Genomic DNA, 18793 nt, shown 5'->3' with positions numbered 1-18793 from the left:
AGTCGTGGATGAAACATTCAGGGAGTACAGAATGCCCATGCTATGAGAATTCTAAGCATGGTGCCCTCTGGCCCACCAGTTCATTAAAATCTCACTCGTGGAACCATGGTGTGATGGAAAGTGACTTGCTTTAGCATCAGATGGATGTATTTCCAGTCCCAGCTCTGCCGCTAATGAGCCCTTTGAAGTTGGCTAAATAGTGAAACATCTGAGAAACTGTTTCCTTGTGTGGGATAATGATATCTACCTTGCAGGGCTGTTGAGATAACAAAACAAAGTGTGTACAGAGCTAGCTCACAGAAGTTCAAGACCACAGCACTAGCTTACTTTCACCCTAGGAGCACATTAACAGTCACATCTGTAGCAGAGGGTGTCATTTATCCACCAAAATCTCTCCTCCTTCTACAATCATAGCATTGCAGCTGAACCTTGGGTACCCAGCCAGAGACCACGCTTGCCAGCAACCCTGGCAGCTGCTTGATCTGTGTGACTTTGCTCCTGCCAGCAGTGCGTAAGCAGGAGGGATCTGTGTCTCCCCGAGGCTCGTCACTTTTTCCTCTTCCTGTGAATTAGAAGATGGATTTGCCCGAAACCCAACTCCAACCGTGCAGATGAGGACTTTAGCACGCAGCAAAGAAAAATTTGCAAGAAACTTAGAACTCCCCAAAGTGACTTATGTGGAGAAGAGCAGGGGCCATCTACCTTCCAGGAGCAGGACAGAAAAAAAGAATAACCTTCTTTGTTCTTATAATCACTCTCATCTTGGGTCTCTTATTACACCTCAGTTTAGCCTTTTCACCTAACTAATGCAAGATTTCATTTAGACTTTGAAAAAAATACTCTCTTTTTAGGTAGTAAAGATATGAACCCCCCTTGGACAGATGAACAAAGTGAAGCCAAGGGAAGTCCAAGGCCATCTGACCTGTCAATGCTATCCTGTCACTGATCCCCAGAGCCTTAGTCTTTGCAAGTGACAACTTTGCCACTTCTTATGCCTGAGGTTAAGAAAACCATTTAGATTTAGGTGCTGATGAAAGTTTGACAGACTTGAATATCATATTTCAAATATAGGATCATGAAACTAGACTTTAAATTAAGCAGTGTATTGCAAGTGGTTTCGTAATTATTGCTATGATACATTTGTTGCCACCGTAAAATTTCAAGAAGCACAGGAAGACATAATTGCAACACAGAGCTCTGGAATCCAGGGCAGAAATGTTTGGCATTGGGGGGTAATTTACACCCATAATGTAATTAAGTAGGAGGCAATTTGCATTCAGATGTGCACATTACAGTATTTTTCTCTGATTATAAAAAAAAATTTTTTTTAAGCCTTGGCAAGCACAGGAGGTTTCTGAGTATTCTGACAATTAGTATTTGAGACAAATGACATTGGGGAAGAGGACTTTCTAATCCTTTTCTGGAGCCTTAGCAGTTTGCCAAGAAAATAATAAGCTGTCTGCCAGCTATTTTAATATGAAATATGCAGTAATAAATAACTGTTTTCACCCCCACGTTATTTTTGCTCAACTGTATTTACAAGATTTTTCTCTGAGTCTCACCTATTGATAGGATCTGCCTATAAATAAAAGATTTCAAGGGCATAAACCTAAATACTCAGAACAGAAAAGAATCCAAGTGTTAAACTGGCAAAGAAATTAGGATTTAGGCGTGTTTTTTTTTAAATTATTGATTTTAAAAATCAAAGAGGGAGGGAGGAAGGAAAGAAGAGAAGAAAAGAAGGAAGGAAGGAAGGAAGGAAGGAAGGAAGGAAGGAAGGAAGGAAGGAAGGAAGGAAAGTATAGTATCTCTCTCAGCTGATGAAAATAAAGGAAAGTATCTCACTTGGCTGTTAAGTAAGTTGTTTACAGAATTGTGCCCAGCATACAGTAGGTGCTCAATAAATACCCACTAAGCTGTTAAAGCCTATGTGGGGAAAGACCTTATCTAATGGTAACTAGCATTTATTGAGCACTGCTCTAAGACAACCCCACAAGAGGGTACTAATATTGTCACCACCATATTACAGATGCAGATACCAATGAATGGAAGGGATTGGTGGCTGTGTCTAAATTCACACACTGGGAAGTAGTGAAGGCAGGATTTGAACTCAGATCCAGACTGCCTAGGTTTTATAGGCACCACATCATCCTACAAAGAGGCTTCCTCTCCTGAATTGAAATCGACAGAACTTTTGATTTGTGCTTTACCAGATACATCACTGGTGGCCATGAGATAAATACATGATCTCTGTTCGAGATTAAATGAATATTCATAAAGTCGCACATTCTGTTCACTTTGTAAGTTAACATGTAGCTCCTATAACTGGGAACAAGAGAAGTAGAAAGCAACAAGAAAACGAAATGGAAATAAGCTGTTTTATATGATCCATTAAATGTGTGTGTTACCCTCAGCCAGGCAACTTTCTCTGTTGGTTACATCTGTGTGCAAGAAATTTAGTGGGGGAATGTAGGGAGGTGTACTTGTCAAACACCTTCACAGGCTCGGTCATATGGGAAAATAAATGTTTCTGTTAATTTACTTTCCTTTTACCCAGGGAGCATTCTTGTCGCTCTGACAAGTCTTTAAACTCTTCATGGAAGGGTTATGTGACACACTTGTCTTTAACCTTGTATAGGGGCAACACCTACTCCCATACCCAGCACTGTGCCAAGCACTACAGAGGTGAGGTTAGTCATCACATAATAATAGTAGGAATAACCATCACTTACTGAGCGCTGCCAAAGGCAGGGGCATTTTACCTACACTGTCTCACTGAATCCCCAAAAGCACATTATGAAGTAGGTACCCTTACTATTGCTGTTTTACAAATAAGGAAAATGAGTCTCGGTGTGGGCTGTGTGTCCTACAGAGAGACTGGGGCCTTCCTTACCAAATGAGAGGATCCAAACACCTGGAAGATTCTTTGCTGGGTTGACTCACAGACACCCCAGATTCCGCATGCACAGCAGGAGGGTCCGGGTGGGAGAAGAAGGAATTGCGTGATGAAACAGAGATCAGAGAGGAGAAACGTGTGCCGTTGCTGGAAATAGAGTAAGGGGCCATGCACCAAGGAACGCAGAAGCTTCTAGAAGCTGGAAAAGGCAAGGAAATAGATTGTCCCCTAGAGCTTCCAGAAGGAACACCGTTCAGTCAACCCCTTGAGCCCACTGAGAACCATTTCAGACCTCTGACCTCTAGAACTGTAAGATGATAAATCTGTGTTCTTTTCGGCCACACAGTTTGTAGCAATTTGTTACAGCCGCCGTCAGAGAGGAACACAGGGGATTACAGCACCATTCACCTGCTCCTCCAAATCCTGTCCCTTTGATCGCAGTCCCTGCCTCTCCTCACCCACTCTTCTGAATTTGCACCTTCCTCCAATCTCATCTGGATTGCTGCAATAGCCTCCCAACTCATTTCCCTGCTTCCAAGCCCCTCACCCTCCAAATTATTCTGCTCCCTTTGGCCAATGCAATTTTTCTAACATTTTTCTTCAACGCTTCACTGACTCTAATGAGCTTTAAGATAAATGCAAGGGTCCCGTCATGACACAGGCAGCATTTCATGGTCTCTCCTCGGCTTCCGCCTCCAGCCTGGGCTACAGGTCCCTTATCTTGTCAACCCGGCCTGTATGTCCTCTTTCTATCCTGGGCTACAAGTTCCCCTCTCTTCAGCCTCACCTAGGTGTCACCTGCTCCAGAAAGCTCTCCCTGCGGCTTTTTCACCCTTATCAACAATTGGTTTAGTAGCTCATCCTCCATGCTCCCATGAAACACTTTGTTTATCTCTAGCACAGCTAAAGATCGCAGCCCCGCAGTTCCCCCGTGGTAACTACGCCTTTACTTGCTTGAATCCTCCATCAGACTGTTTTCCTCCAAACTGGGGTTGTGTCTGTCACATAATTTCCCAGCGTCCAGCAACAGTGCCTGGTAGCTAAGAGACTAGAGTTTCTTGAAAAAAGTTTTAGGAAAAAAGGTAGAATATTTACTCATTGATGCACCAAACACTGATTGGATACTTACTATCGGGTAAAACATCACGGGAAACACAAGTATGTACAAGACTTGGTATCTGCTGCTTGGAATTTTAAGTTTAGTCAGAGAGTTGAGATTTTATTTAAATGTCCAGCAGGCAGTAGTACCTGACTAGACCACAAACATTGAGCTTCGGGGAGGGAGAGGAAGAATTCGTACCTGGAAAAAAATGGAAAGGATTTGGAAAAAGTGGAGGTCCCCTAGAACCAGGACATAGTACAGAGGAGTCCAGAAACTCAGGAGCAGAAGGCACTCATTGATGCAGGCTCTTCAATAAACACCCAAAGGCTTGATCATCACATGAACATGCCCCTTGTTCAAGAAGGCGCTCGAGAGTCACTCTTAGGAGTTTCCAAGAAAGCACTGTTCCCAAGGTATATCGACATGACAGAAGGGGAGGACCACGGAGACTAACAGGAAGCAGGAAAAAAAACACAGCATATTGTATTAAATGAGTCAGAGTGGCTCAGGAAGAATTCCTTCACTACGCATTCCATCCCTAATAATTTTATGTAATCCAACCCGGGGAGCTGATTGCTCTCATGACTAATATAGGATACCCATTCTTTCTTTTCAAGGTCAACTTTTGTTCAGGAAAAATGAGGAACGGTTCTCTTCCTTGACCCTATCTGATGAGGCAGAAGCCAAAGGAGATTTATACAAATGAAAATAAAGATGAGTCAGAGCACTCTATCCCATAAATAACAAAAATGGATTAAGGCTGACTTGTCTCCAGGCAACCTATATAAATACAGTCGCATAACTCTGATTTTAGCGTATAAAATAGATGATCAAGAGATTCACTTAACATTATTCATGGCTGTCTCTTCACTGTTTTAATAGATTTTAAAAGCTGCTTCCTTGCAGCCATCCTATTGTAAACCTTCCCTGATGAAGACTGCGAGGCCAAGCTATTTCCTCAGCTGAGATTTAAATGCTTATGATTGGACCTCTCAAAGTAGATTTAGAGTTTGACATCTACCAAAAATTGTGACTACATAATAATTAAAATATTTTCTTTTTTATTTAAATGTATAGAAATATATAGCTATATTAGCAAATGAATGATATGCTAAATTAATGTTTAGGACAAATTAAAATCTCCTAAAAACTAAACCAAAAGTGGGTGCAAACAGGAACAACAGATATCAGGTAAAATAATAGATGAATGATGAGGGACACTATCCCCCGAACAAGGACTGGAATGAATGCGCTAAATATCCTTCAAATTACATAGAAAAATCAATTCAGGATTGAAAAATGAACCAAAGACAAGTAATTCAAGGTTTTCACTTTTAATATTTTTAATAAAGTCATAAACCAAGAAATGATGTTCATCTGGAAAAGTATTAAAATGTTTCATATTTATATAAATGGGGGAAGAAAAGGCACCAAAAGAATGCATACCGTATGTCCTGGATTTTTTTTTTTTTTTAACAAGAGCTAACAGTTAAACAATTATCTTTTAAATGAAATTTTTTAAGTGGACCGCATGGCCTTTGTGGCGGTGTTAGAATGCGGTGAGGGTCATCTTCCCTCCGGAGTCTGACATCCATAGATTAGTACCATGTCCGAGCTGTGTGTGGTACCTAGCCCCTCTGTGTCTGTGGGCTCAACTGCTTTTTCTACAAAATGGAATAATAATAGTGCCACCTGAAAGGGTCACTGTGATAGTTAAATGAGATAATCTAGTAAAGTCTTGGGGTAGTGCAGGGCATCTAGTAAGCACTTAATAAATACCAGTTATTGTTACTGGTATTATAATATCTGCCTGCTTTTAATTTTTTCCCATCCTGATGGAGACTGGATTTGATGCCCTATTAAAGGAATTTTTTTTTTTTTTAAATGTTAGCACTGCGATCAGAATATCTGAGTTCTGGTTTTGGCTCCACCATTTATCAAATATGCAGCCTTGGGCAAATCTCTTCATCAATTTTAACAACTGTAAAATGGGAATCATAATTTGTGTTCTACCCTGTCTAACCCTGGTCCTTGGGCCAGACAAGATAACATAGTTTTGCTTCTTTGAGGTACAGTGTTATTCACATGTAAAATCTGATGGTGGTGATGATGATATGGCTTTTGGATTCAGGGTGCCACTAAATGTAAAGGAATATAGTATTCAGGCCTGACGAGGCCAGATTACAGGTCACCACTTCTGACTATCACATCACCACCTTCCACTACGATGACGCTCCTCTCAATAAGCAAGGAGAACGGCCGACAGAAAGACAGAGAGAGAAATTAATACTCAGACCCAATTAGACTTTCTTGATCTACTATCATTACTATTATATTATAATTATTATTATTATGCTATCATTCTGGATCTAAAGGGCCTTTAACAATCCTTTTTTAAAGAGGAAAATGAAAGTCAATATTTGGCAAGAACCCAGGTCTCATGGCATATTGTTTTCTCCAAAATAGAAAGTTACCTATTCAGATATATTCATTTTAAAAAGCAGGGTATAAAATTACACGAACAGAAAGATCCCATCAGTTACAGAGGAAAAGCTAGAAGAAAAGACTTCAATTATTATTTCTCTGAATTTTGTAACTGTCTGCAAGTATATGTTAATTGTAACCAAAAAAAAAAGTAAGTAAAAATATTCTAAAATATGTGACGCTCTTGACAATCCAAGGGAAAAGAAATAGCTGTGAACAGAGTCCGTTTTCTGAGGACAGTGAAAGAATACTGCCTTTGAGAATCACTGAGATTGCAGAGAAAGAACCCAGTCCTGAGACAAGGAGACTTAATTGATAGGAGGGACTTCTTTTGGACTTTGTTTTGTATCTTGCCTTTAGCTCTTCTCAGAAATTTGTTCCAAAGATAATAGATCATTGATCTGCTCTATAGTTTTACAAAGCTCATTTTAATGAAGAGTTTCTGATAAAAGACTTTCATCTGTTGCTAAGTCAAGCCTCAGTAAGCTAGGAATAAAATATGCCACAAATATTACATGGCTGCCCTGGTGCAAAGTTATGTGCAATGCAGGGTTTTAAAAATTCAAGCACATATTATCAAGATCTGCTGCTTTATAGGTAAAACCAACACATCCAATTAAAAACATGCTGAAAACTCATGCAACAATGCCATTTGATTACGCATCTACTGAACTTATTTTTAGAATCACTTTTAGCAAGTCTATCTTAAATAGTTTAAAAAAATTCTAAGTCCTCCCATCCTCTGGTTTTCACAGAACTGGTTCCCGGTGGTGAGGTGAAGGCATTACACAGCAAAAAGAAATCAGCGAGCTATGTTAAAGCCGAAAGCCAAGTCTTTCCCCCTTAAACCATGACATTTTCAGACATAGAATTTCAAAACTGATCAAGCTCATATTTGGAACAATATAATGATATAAAATGTTTTTAATTTTATAAATACTTCAATTAACTTTTCATAAAAAGCAGTCACTAGCAGAAATATAAGGCAATATTCAACGAATAAAAATATTTGGCAAGGGGAACAAACACCATTCCAGTGCTTAATATTAGAAAAAGGGCACTGTGGTTCAGATGGACTCGTTTTAATTAAAGACAGAAGGGATATATACGTCCCAATTTCCTGGCAAGAAACAGCCTTTCTCCCTGAGGATTATTTTTATTTTGCTTTCAACATCTCAAATCATAAAAGACCAAAACTCAAAGCTGCTTTGAAAGTTTGACATCTTGAGGCTCAAGTAGAAATAAGTATCATGGTTTTCATTTTCCTTATGTTCCCACTCCAGGGGACTCAGTCCCAAGCTTCCTACATCAACGACCCCTTACACAATCAGCAAAGGACAAATTATAAAAAATTGCTTCGCATGAGTTCTAGAATCAGATCCCAGGCAAAAGGACCAGACTCCAGACCTCACGGCAGGCTGGGACAAGGTATAGATCATCTAACCTGGGGTAGAGTCAGCCTACCAATTGCACAGTGGTGTCTTCCACCCGGAGCATCTTGCTTGCTGCCCAGTTCCCTTATCCTCCTTGCATTTTTGTGTATCAGAAAAGTATTCTTTAAAATGTAAGAAAGTATGGAAAGGAGGAAGAAATGCCCAACTCCTTGTTTTTCTAACTTATGTTTGGCCCAAAGAGTAAATCCCCTCTGCAAAGATTACCTTCCCTGTTACCATTAGATAAGACCTCACGAAAGCTCACTCTCAACTACAGAGTTAATGTCTGCACTTTACCTACTGAAGGGACACACAGCATGCTCTGTATTTCCCTACAGAAATAAACTGATTCAAAACACACTGTAGCTTATGGTACAACAACCCAGAGGTAATTTTATTAAAAGTGTCTTACATCTAAATTATATGTAATTTCCTTATTTAGAATAAATTATAAAAGTATCATAGTCAGATTCAACAGTGCTGTAACTTTAGATAAATCCTCATGCTCATTTTCTCTCCTGTTAATATTTTCAGAAGATTCTGTAGCCTTAGTGTCATTAAAATAAAATTTAAGAATGCAAAATCTCATTTCTTTCTACATAAAATACTGGGGAAGTAAATGTTCTTCAAAACTATGAAACAAAGCGGGAATAAAGAATGTTATAGCTTTTTTTAAAAAAAAAAAAAAGTTTATATACTAAATTCATGGACCAGCATAACCTTCAAGTCACCTTCAGAAAGAGTGATTAAAGTGAAAAGTCTAACATAAAATAAAACATCGTGCTAAATGTGAAACTGGATCAATCATTTTTTTAAGCTCTGGGAACTTTTTTCCTAAATAAGGTGACTTTTATAATTCTCTGCATTATTCTTTTATGGCCAGATTGAATAATACTTCATGTGACATTGAAGTTACAGTTTTAAGCTGGAGGCACTAGCTGGATTTAGCCTGAGTAGTGGGCCATTATTTTGTTTGTACGCAACGCTTTCTTCCCTCGGTTATCAGTTGAAAGCTGAACAGTTCCTGAACTAGCCTAGATACAAGGCAAAACAGGCTAATTGTGAAGTTAGACATGCATTTCCTTGTAAATGTCTCTCTGCAGAGTCATCTCATTTTCAAAGCCCTGAAAAAAAAAAACTAACAGCAGAAACCTGTCTGTTAACCATTTGCTCTCACTGCAGAAAGTGCTTTCAGTGTGTGTGCAACAGGGAACTAACAAAGGTTTCCTATCTTTTTAATAAAAGCAGAAAGTAATAAGTAAGGAAGGGATAACGCCTGCATAATTAGCACTTGGCCTTATCTGTAACATCTTTCAGAGTCCAACCTGGAGATTGGCGGTACTTTACTGAAGGGCACGGGAATTTTCTTTCCTTCTTTTTTAAAAAAAAAAAAAAACTATCCATCTGAAACCAAAAAAATCTTGTTTTTCGCAATATTCCCAAGTCAGTCCCCTCACTCTGCTTGTCACCTGTCTCTCCCAACAGCTAGAGACATGGACTCTCCTTGCCTGAAAGATAACCCATCTCTTAGCAAACTAGAACATCCTTCCCCCACAGAGCCTGCAATGCTGCAGTTTCACGTTAATAAGCCAAAAGTAACTTCCTAAATTAACCCCTTCTATTTTAAAATGCAAAAGGGCCAAGAGATCTTATAAAAAAAAATAAAAATAAAAACCTCTAGAAACTCAAGCCTTTTCTAATTACTTACTGAGTGATGTGACCTCATCATTTAATAAAACAAGGAGCAGAGAAAGCATGCTGTGACAAAATAAATATACATATATTGAAGTCTGGGATCTCTCCTTCTCACGAGCAACGGTTTGTTTTCAGCCTTAGCAAGCATTTCACAAGCAACCGCTTGATCCTGTGGCCCCAGTAAATCCAGTCACTAGTCAGGCATTCTACTCTTCACTTTGTCTTGCAGTACTGTACTCTGAACTTTTTTACCATGAATCACCCCCAAAGCACAATGCAGAATAAAGGGGCACTTTAACAATTAGCAGAGCACCAGACAGTACGAAGTCTGTGTAGATTCCTTATTTAAATAAACACGTTTAAAAACTTGTTAAAGAAATCTATTCCAAATCAACCATTAACATCTAAGTGGAGGAGGAAAAAAATATCTGGTTTTCTTCAAAGTTGTGGTGAATCTGTTTGGCAACTTTTAAATTAATTTGAAATTAATGCAGATGCTTTTCAATCATCACCGGCACATCCAGGGAGTACAGAACAGAAAGATGACAAAGCAATTGTTTCTGTCCAAACTTATCATAGACTATATTTCCCTGGACTTTTCATCTCAGCAGTTTTCAAATTCCCCTTTCCAAGGAATATTTGACCTTCAAATTCAGGCCCTGTATCTCTTGATTTCCTGCATCCATCACATGTTAGAAAACTCAAACTGGGCTACAAGTATATCACCTCTGTTACCTGACTTTAATTCATTGTATTTGTTTTCAAAATCTGCAATCTGTTCATTGTGCCAACTCTGCATTGCAGAGAAATCTTAGCGTGCGATTCCAGCTTGGCTCCTTCAAACAGAGTCACTACAAACTGGCTTTAATTGTATTTACTCCAGTAGAAGGGGGTAGGACACCCCGCCAACCTAACCAGACATGCCCCCAGGGCGGCCAAATCTTCCAGCTCGCCGTCCTGGGCGCTGTCCTTGGTGCTGCCGGCGCCATAGCGAGCACAAGCGCCTTACCTTCTGCCCCAGCGGAAGCTGCGGACGTCCCCCAAACGTTAAGCAGAACGCAGCGCCAAATCCCACTTTTAATACAAACAAATACCCAGGCCCATCCTCTTTGTCCCCTTCCCGAAGCTTCAGGATGACCATTCCTCAAAGTCTTTTTGGTTTTTTTCTTCTAGGCCCACCTTGGGGCCTGTGCTCAGGCTGCTTTAAGACAGGAGTGGGGGAAGGGGAGGGAGGCGAGGGGAGATGAGGATGGGGGAGGGGGGAATAAGGAGGAGAGGAGGAAAGAGAAGGGGGAAAGAGAAGGCAGGGAAGAAAAAGGTCCGGGAGGAATGGGCTCAGAGAGAAGGGAGGGGTGAGTGGGACTAAAAAAGGTTTAAAGTGGGAGGGCGAAGAGATGGCAAAAAGAAGGCGAAGTGATTAAGTATAGATGAGTAAAGCAAAAAGTAATGGAGAAAGGGCAAAAGAAGAGACGAGCGTGAGGATAAGAGTGAAAGAACAAGGTGGCCAGGGGCTCGCTAGAAAAGCTGCCCGAACAAAGAAAGGGCTTTGGGTGAATATTCGCACCGAGGGTGTAAAATGCAAATCGAAGGTGAAGAGAAATGGAGAGAGGTGGCTTGAGGGGGAGACAGGTGGTCTGGATCCGAAAGAAGAGCTCGGGGGAGGAGGGGCCAGGGCCAGGGCAGCGAAGTCCGGGGTCCGATGCGGCGTGGGCCCACGTGGAGCGGCCGCTGAATCACTGCTGGGCTGCCTTCGCCCCCCCGCCCCTGCGTCCCCCCGGCTGGGTGCCCGCAGTCCCCGCCTCCTCGGCCGCCGCCTCCGCGGGGCGGGGCCCTGGCCCGGGACCAGCCGCCGCGGCTATAAATGGGCTGCGACGAGGCCAGCAGAACGCTGTGACAGCCACACACCCCGAGGCTTCCAAGATGAGCTACACACTGGACTCGCTGGGCAACCCGTCCGCCTACCGGCGGGTCACCGAGACCCGCTCGAGCTTCAGCCGCGTTGGCGGCACCCCGTCCAGCGGCTTCCGCTCGCAGTCATGGTCCCGCGGCTCGCCGAGCACCGTGTCCTCCTCCTACAAGCGCAGCGCGCTTGCCCCGCGCCTCACCTACAGCTCGGCCATGCTCAGCTCCGCCGAGAGCAGCCTCGACTTCAGCCAGTCCTCGTCCCTGCTCAACGGCGGCTCCGGGCCGGGCGGCGACTACAAGCTGTCCCGCTCCAACGAGAAAGAGCAGTTGCAGGGGCTGAACGACCGCTTCGCGGGCTACATCGAGAAGGTGCACTACCTGGAGCAGCAGAACAAGGAGATCGAGGTAGAGATCCAGGCGCTGCGGCAGAAGCAGGCCTCGCACGCCCAGCTGGGCGACGCGTACGACCAGGAGATTCGCGAGCTGCGCGCCACACTCGAGCTAGTGAACCACGAGAAGGCTCAGGTACAGCTGGACTCGGACCACCTGGAGGAGGACATCCACCGACTTAAGGAGCGCTTCGAGGAGGAGGCACGGCTGCGCGACGACACCGAGGCGGCCATCCGCGCGCTGCGCAAAGACATCGAGGAGGCGTCGCTGGTCAAGGTGGAGCTGGACAAGAAGGTGCAGTCGCTGCAGGATGAGGTGGCCTTCCTGCGAAGCAATCACGAAGAGGAGGTGGCCGACCTGCTGGCCCAGATCCAGGCGTCGCACATCACGGTGGAGCGCAAAGATTACCTGAAGACAGATATCTCGTCGGCGCTGAAGGAGATCCGCTCCCAGCTCGAGTCCCACTCCGACCAGAACATGCACCAGGCCGAAGAGTGGTTTAAGTGCCGCTACGCCAAGCTCACCGAGGCGGCCGAGCAGAACAAGGAGGCCATCCGCTCCGCCAAGGAAGAGATCGCCGAGTACCGGCGCCAGCTGCAGTCCAAGAGCATCGAGCTCGAGTCAGTCCGCGGCACCAAGGAGTCCCTGGAGCGGCAGCTCAGCGACATCGAGGAGCGCCACAACCACGACCTCAGCAGCTACCAGGTAGGAACCGCGGCTGCGCGGCCAGCCTGCGCCAGCGCCAGCGCCGCGCGCCCCCGACAATCAGGCCCGCGCCCCGGCGCGCTCTCCGCCGCGCTCCCTAGTGGCCGCGGGCCATTGCGCGCGCGCGCGCGACGCAGACCCTAGTTAGAGGTTACAAGCGTCCTCGCCCCTCTCCATCCTTTCCACACTCCTCCCCCACGCACCCTCCCCAGCTCTAAAAGCCCTGAGCTTTTTCTTTTCCCCAGGAGTTCTAGTTTTGCACACTTGCACGTTTAAAGCAGGAGGTATACGTTTGGATAGTCGATAAAGCAGCGAGTTTAGGATAGCTGTGCAGAAACTCATGTATTCTCAACTTTTCCAGCCGTGATCGGAAGAACTCCCCAAATTGGCTTCAGCCCAAAGGGCTCAGAAGGGAAGGGCCAGGTCAGCCGTGGGATTTCCCCATGCATGCTTGTCTCCTGCTGAGACGTGTTCTAGATCCGCTGGTCTCAGTGCGTGATGTGCCCAGGAAAAGTCTAATTGTCTTATTGATCCTGTTTGTGTTTGTTTGTTCGTTTGTGAATTTCTTCAATTTTTTATTATAAGGGGGGAGGGGACTCTGGGCGTGGTACGCGAGGTTTGCGGAGCTGGAGGGAGTCAAGGGAGGGGAGGAAAGACGGGGTAGCAAGTGGTTTGCGAAAGTTGCTGTTTGGAAGGATGAGTCTGCGGCTGTCTGTTTCAGGACACCATCCAGCAGCTGGAAAATGAGCTTCGGGGCACAAAGTGGGAAATGGCTCGTCACTTGCGAGAATACCAGGATCTCCTCAACGTCAAGATGGCTCTAGACATCGAGATCGCTGCGTACAGGTACGGTGCTCACTGCGGACGTGGCCAAAGTACTAACGACACTGCAGAGGTGATGCTGGCAGAACCTTCACCACTTAAGTCACAGCAAGCAGGCTGCAGGAGTCTTAAAGCAGTGCCTGGGTTTCTTTCTTAATTCAAAAGTAATCACTCTAAAGAACTGAAGCTTCTTATGCAGCTTTAAAAGAGTAAACATTAGTTAAAATAAAGTGTTTGAATAAAGAGTTTTGAGGGAAAGCGCAGATTAATTTCAGTGCTTATGCTTAAACTTTTTTTTAGCGAAAAATGCTTTCCGAACATTTGAAACAAAAACAGAATTTTAGTTTTTAATATTTTAGCCAGTGCTTTCAGCTTTTCAACTTTACAACGTCAAGGACAAACACCAGGATGGTTCATTTCTGTTTCTCTATTACAGCTCCTATTGCTATCATCTGGCTGAGGTAAAACATAGATTAATAGAATATATTTTTTATTTAGATTTAGATGTATAGATCTAGATAGACTCCAGAGAAAGAAAGAGAATATAAACATATTAACTGACGTCACCTTGCTGTTGGCTAGGCTCATAAGAGAAACTCCAGGACCAATTTTTTTTATTACCAGGAAGGTAATAAAAAAGGACTGCACTCAAGTCAGAGCCATCTATCTTTTCAGGAAAGCTGAATAATTATATAAAATAGATACTTTATGATTAAAATTGCAGACCAATTTATAACTTGATACACACATATTAGTGTGTGTGTGTGTGTGTGTGTGTGTATAGCCTGAATTCTGATATGTGCTAAATAGTTTTATAAAAATTTTGAGCATTCTACTTGCTAAAAGAAACTTACTATATATCCAGAAAGTCCAAATGCTCAAGAAGGTCACTTAAGGTTTTTCTGGCCACCAGGGAGCTTTTCAGCATATTCACATTGCACCAAAAGGACTGCGGCAGAGCTGAGATTTGGTGGCTGGGTGGAGGTGGTGGACTATTGGGCGTGGTTAGTTCCTGCAGCCAGTGACTGGCTGAATGTCCCTGAGAATCTGTCTCCGTCACTGAATGTGACACAATATACCAGTGAAATGGTAGTGGGTATTACTTTCTGTAATTCTATTTATTCAGCGATAACTACTGTGTTACCCATCATGGAATGAAGTTCAGAAGGCCCAGTGAGATTTTTGATTATGTGTTGTCTTCTTTGAATCTCTCTGCCTAGGAAACTCCTGGAGGGTGAAGAGACCAGATTCAGCACCTTTGCAGGAAGCATCACTGGGCCGCTGTATACACACCGACAGCCCCCCATCACAATATCCAAGATTCAGAAAACCAAGGTAGAGGCTCCCAAGCTAAAGGTCCAACACAAATTTGTCGAGGAGATCATCGAGGAAACCAAAGTGGAAGACGAGAAATCTGAAATGGAAGAAGCCCTGACGGCCATCGCAGAGGAACTGGCAGTTTCCACGAAGGAAGAGGTCAAGGAGGAAGAGGCGGAAAAAAAGGAAGAGGAACGAGAAGCCGAAGAAGAAGAGGTAGCTGCCAAAAAGTCTCCGGTGAAAGCTGCTACCCCTGAACTTGCAGGAGAGGAGGCGGGAGAAAAGGAGGAGGAGGAGGAAGGCCGAGAGGAAGAGGAGGAGGAGGAAGAGGAGGGCGCGAAATCAGACCAAGCCGAGGAAGGAGGATCTGAGAAGGAAGTCTCTAGTGAAAAAGAGGAAGGTGAGCAGGAAGAGGAAGGAGAAATAGAGGCTGAAGGTGAAGCCGGGGAAGCAGAAGCCAAGGAGGAAAAGAAAGTGGAGGAAAAGGGTGAAGAAGCGGCTCCCAAGGAGGAGCTGGCGGCAGAAGCCAAGGTGGAGAAGGCGGAGAAGGTGGAGAAGGCGGAGAAGGTGGAGAAGGCGGAGAAGGTGGAGAAGGCTGAGAAGGTGGAGAAGGCCGAGAAGGCCAAGTCCCCTGCGCCCAAATCGCCCGTGGAAGAGGCGAAGCCCAAAGCCGAAGCCGCAGCCGCGAAAGGAGAGCAGAAAGAGGAGGAAGAGAAAGTGGAGGAAGGAAAGAAAGAAGTGGCCAAGGAAGCCCCCAAGGAAGAGAAGGTGGAGAAAAAGGAGGAGAAGCCCAAAGAAGTGCCAGAGAAGAAGAAGGCCGAATCCCCGGTGAAGGAGAAAGTTGCGGAGGAGGCGGTGGCCAAGCCCGTGAAGGTGAGCCCGGAGAAGGAGGCCAAAGAGGAGGCGAAGCCACCGCAGCAGGAGAAGAAGGAGAAGGAGAAGGAGAAAGCAGAAGAGGAGGGAGGGAAGGAGGAGGCAGGCGGTGATCAGGCTTCCAAGGAAGCCAGGAAGGAAGACATCTCGGTCAATGGGGAGGTGGAAGGAAAGGCCGAGAAAGGGCAGGAGACCAAGGAGAAGGGCAGCGGGGGGGAAGAGGAGAAAGGCGTCGTCACCAACGGGCTAGACCTGAGCCCAGCAGATGAAAAGAAGGGGGGTGACAGAGGTGAGGATAAAGTGGTGGTGACCAAAAAGGTAGAAAAAATCACCAGTGAGGGGGTAGATGGTGCTACCAAATACATCACCAAATCTGTAACCGTCACTCAAAAGGTCGAAGAGCATGAAGAGACCTTTGAGGAGAAGCTAGTGTCCACTAAAAAGGTAGAGAAGGTCACTTCCCACGCCATAGTAAAGGAAGTCACCCAGAGTGACTAATATTTGAGTCCATCGCAAAAGGTAAAGCCATATGACAATTTCAAAATGCATGTGATTGACAGCTTCAAAACAGAACGGGTTCTCCCATGGGGGCTCCAGACATTGTATTTTACTTTGTGCAATAGGAGGGACCTGCATGCGAGCTCAGGGTGCCCCCTTCTCAGTCTTTGGGTGATTCAGATGCATGATACTGTTTGTACCTGGGGAACTGGCCAATTTCCTAAGCTCTTGGAAGAGGGGGGCACTTGGGGGGGGAAATGTCTTGAGATGTATTATGCAAAGAACCAACTGAGCCAAAAATAATAAATGAAACAGAACTCTCTTAGCCTTAAGAAAGCTACATATGAATAATTATGTTTACCTCACTGGTGCATTTAAAAAGGACTTTTGTTCATGGGAGAACCTCGTTGACATGCACAGTTCGCAAATTTTCGTTGACTGATGTTAAACGTCACAGCAGTATTTCCTCAATAAAGGTCATATTGGAAACATAGTCCGTTGCTTGGTGTCATGTCATTTCAGAGTGAATTCACCACTACTTGCTTAACCCTTTCTTGCCTTAGAGAAGATCTTTTGGGGGGTTGTAAGCGACCTGCATTTCCTATCTCTATTTCCCTGAGAGCGATGACTGGGAAAACACTTTCAGGCGTCAATATCTTTACTTAGCCCAACTTTCTTCCCCAAATTTTTCAATTATATTTTTGAAATGAAAATAAAAGCATCTGATAAAAAGGTGAAATGGTTGGGGCGGGGGGGATAGAAGTCTTCAATCTGCAGGTGTTTTGATGTCTCAAACCAGAACTCAGACAACCTCAAGGTGAGAGGGGCCATAAAGGAGACAACTTGCTCCCTTCAGAGCTGGGACACAAAGGACCTCATGTTTGTATCAAGGTGTCCAGAAGAAGCAGGACTGGAATCTCTCACAGTCCTAACAAGAAACATCCGGTTTCAGATGCGTGGTTCTGGTTCTCTCTCCTCCACTCCACCACACACACACACACACACACTTACTTATCTGCAGCACTGATCTTGGTTGATGGAGATCCACACTTCTAGTGATTTACTAATTGATATTTTACTAATGTCAAAAATAAACAAAATACTCCTTTCAGAAAAAGAAAAGCAGGATTCTCTGATATAAGCAGAGTTTTTAGATTTTATTTAAAAAGCCTGAAAAAATTAAAATAAAACTAAAGAAATATTTTAAAGGCCTGATCTTAACTAAGGAAATCATACAGCTCTCTTTTCAAAATGTATCTGTTCTAAACCTTTAAAACCACTAATAAATATTTGTCCCAAGTTTGTATTTCTGCGTTTATCAATAAGGGTCAGCCCAATTATACAATCCTGGATGCTCTATTTAACGGCGTTTCAAGAGATCCCAATTTCAACTCCTAAATATACCCAGGAAGTCTGTTGCTAATGTCAATAATTATAGTGACTTTTCCCAGTTATTAGCCCTTTGTCAATTCTCACCATTTTTGCTATATCTGTATATCATTTGTACAATTATGCAGTTACACCTTTTCCTTTAAAACAACCATATTTTATGTTAAACACTAGTTCTTCTAAAGCAATAATATTCGTGGCATCCAAGGTGAAACTATTTTTGAATAGAATTAGCAAAACCAACTCTAGTTACGTAGAATTAAAATACTGTCCCTCCAAGACTGATGCCAACGATACAGCAGCATTTCCCCAAAGACAAGACCGGGACCTGTTGCCTGAAGTGGGAATGGATCTATAAGATATGCTATAGTTGAATTTTAAAATACCTGCCAAAGATAAAGCCAATACTATTAAAAAATTCTTATCCATCTACACCTACATCTATCTCAACACCAGCGCTGGCTCCTGAGTCTAGAAGTCCCTTTTTGTAGCACATACTGTTTAAAAAGGACAAGATCAAATCACAGCCCTCCCCAAGGCCAGCACTAGAACTTGTCCCTTCAGCTCCTAATTCTGTTTTCAGTCATCTCATTTCCTTTCCTGAGAAGGAAAGGATTTAATAATACTGCCACAGATTCTGAAAGACAGACCATTGTTTGGCTTTCTTTAAAAACAGTAGAACAACAAACCTTCGATGAGCCAAGCCGATGTTTCTAAACAGCAAATTGTTCAGGTTGACTCATAAACTCAACAAATATTCATTGTGGACTATGGTTTGGGTACATAATGATCTTCCTTTCTTTTTTTTGGTGGAGGGGGATAGTTGGATTTATTTATTTAATTTTAGAGGAAGTACTGGGAGATGAACCCGGGACCTCACGCATGCTAAGCATGCGCTCTACCACTTGAGCTATACCCCACCCCCATGATGATCTTCCTTCCTGGACATCACTAATTCTGTGGCCAATGCCAACTGCTGCACTGCTATGTAAAGAGAAAGCAATTTGAAATCCACGTTTCCAAATATGTTCAGTGACAGGGAGACCGTATCCAAAACTAGACACAAACCTCCAAGTATTTAGGAAGTTAGAATATATTTTCTTTGCCTACAGTCGGTCCCTGGCTACAGTGACAGTAAGCCATGGAAACACAGAATTTCTACTTTCTCCAGTAGATTGCCTTAGAGATACCATTTTGTTTTAAATATTGTAAGAAGTAGGAAAGCTAATTGGTTCTTGCTTTTCAAACATAAGGAAATTGAGGCACAGAATTTTTTTTTTTTAA

At 43.5% G+C, this 18793-nt stretch overlaps 1 protein-coding gene across 2 annotated transcripts; it reads left to right on the top strand.

Annotated features, from left to right (window-relative positions):
* The first annotated feature begins 11110 nt into the window (after positions 1–11110).
* NEFM (neurofilament medium) lies at positions 11111–16613 on the top strand. Of its 2 annotated transcripts, XM_032470861.1 has the most exons (4): positions 11111–12610; positions 13332–13456; positions 14653–15316; positions 15353–16613. In XM_032470861.1, exons 1-4 carry the CDS (start codon positions 11210–11212, stop codon positions 16118–16120), a joined length of 2958 nt encoding a protein of 985 aa, XP_032326752.1. In that variant the 5' UTR covers positions 11111–11209; the 3' UTR covers positions 16121–16613. The 2 variants fall into 2 exon arrangements, with proteins under 2 accessions (XP_032326752.1, XP_032326751.1); XM_032470860.1 differs by having other exon boundaries at positions 11113–12610; positions 14653–16613.
* The last annotated feature ends 2180 nt before the right edge of the window (positions 16614–18793 follow it).

The sequence above is a fragment of the Camelus ferus genome, chromosome 31, assembly GCF_009834535.1.
Source record: "Camelus ferus isolate YT-003-E chromosome 31, BCGSAC_Cfer_1.0, whole genome shotgun sequence".
In the NCBI taxonomy this organism is placed as follows: domain Eukaryota; kingdom Metazoa; phylum Chordata; class Mammalia; order Artiodactyla; family Camelidae; genus Camelus; species Camelus ferus.
Note: the sequence above shows the minus strand (reverse complement) of the source record. Positions and strands in the feature narration are given on the sequence as shown.

Excerpts from the sequence above, each read along its gene's own strand:
- NEFM (XM_032470860.1), top strand. The coding sequence starts at position 11,210 with ATGGAGAGAGGTGGCTTGAGGGGGAGACAGGTGGTCTGGATCCGAAAG. Across the intron at positions 12,611-13,331 it reads ACGACCTCAGCAGCTACCAG|GACACCATCCAGCAGCTGGA; the intron begins GTAGGAACCGCG and ends TGTCTGTTTCAG. Across the intron at positions 13,457-14,652 it reads ATCGAGATCGCTGCGTACAG|GAAACTCCTGGAGGGTGAAG; the intron begins GTACGGTGCTCA and ends CTCTCTGCCTAG.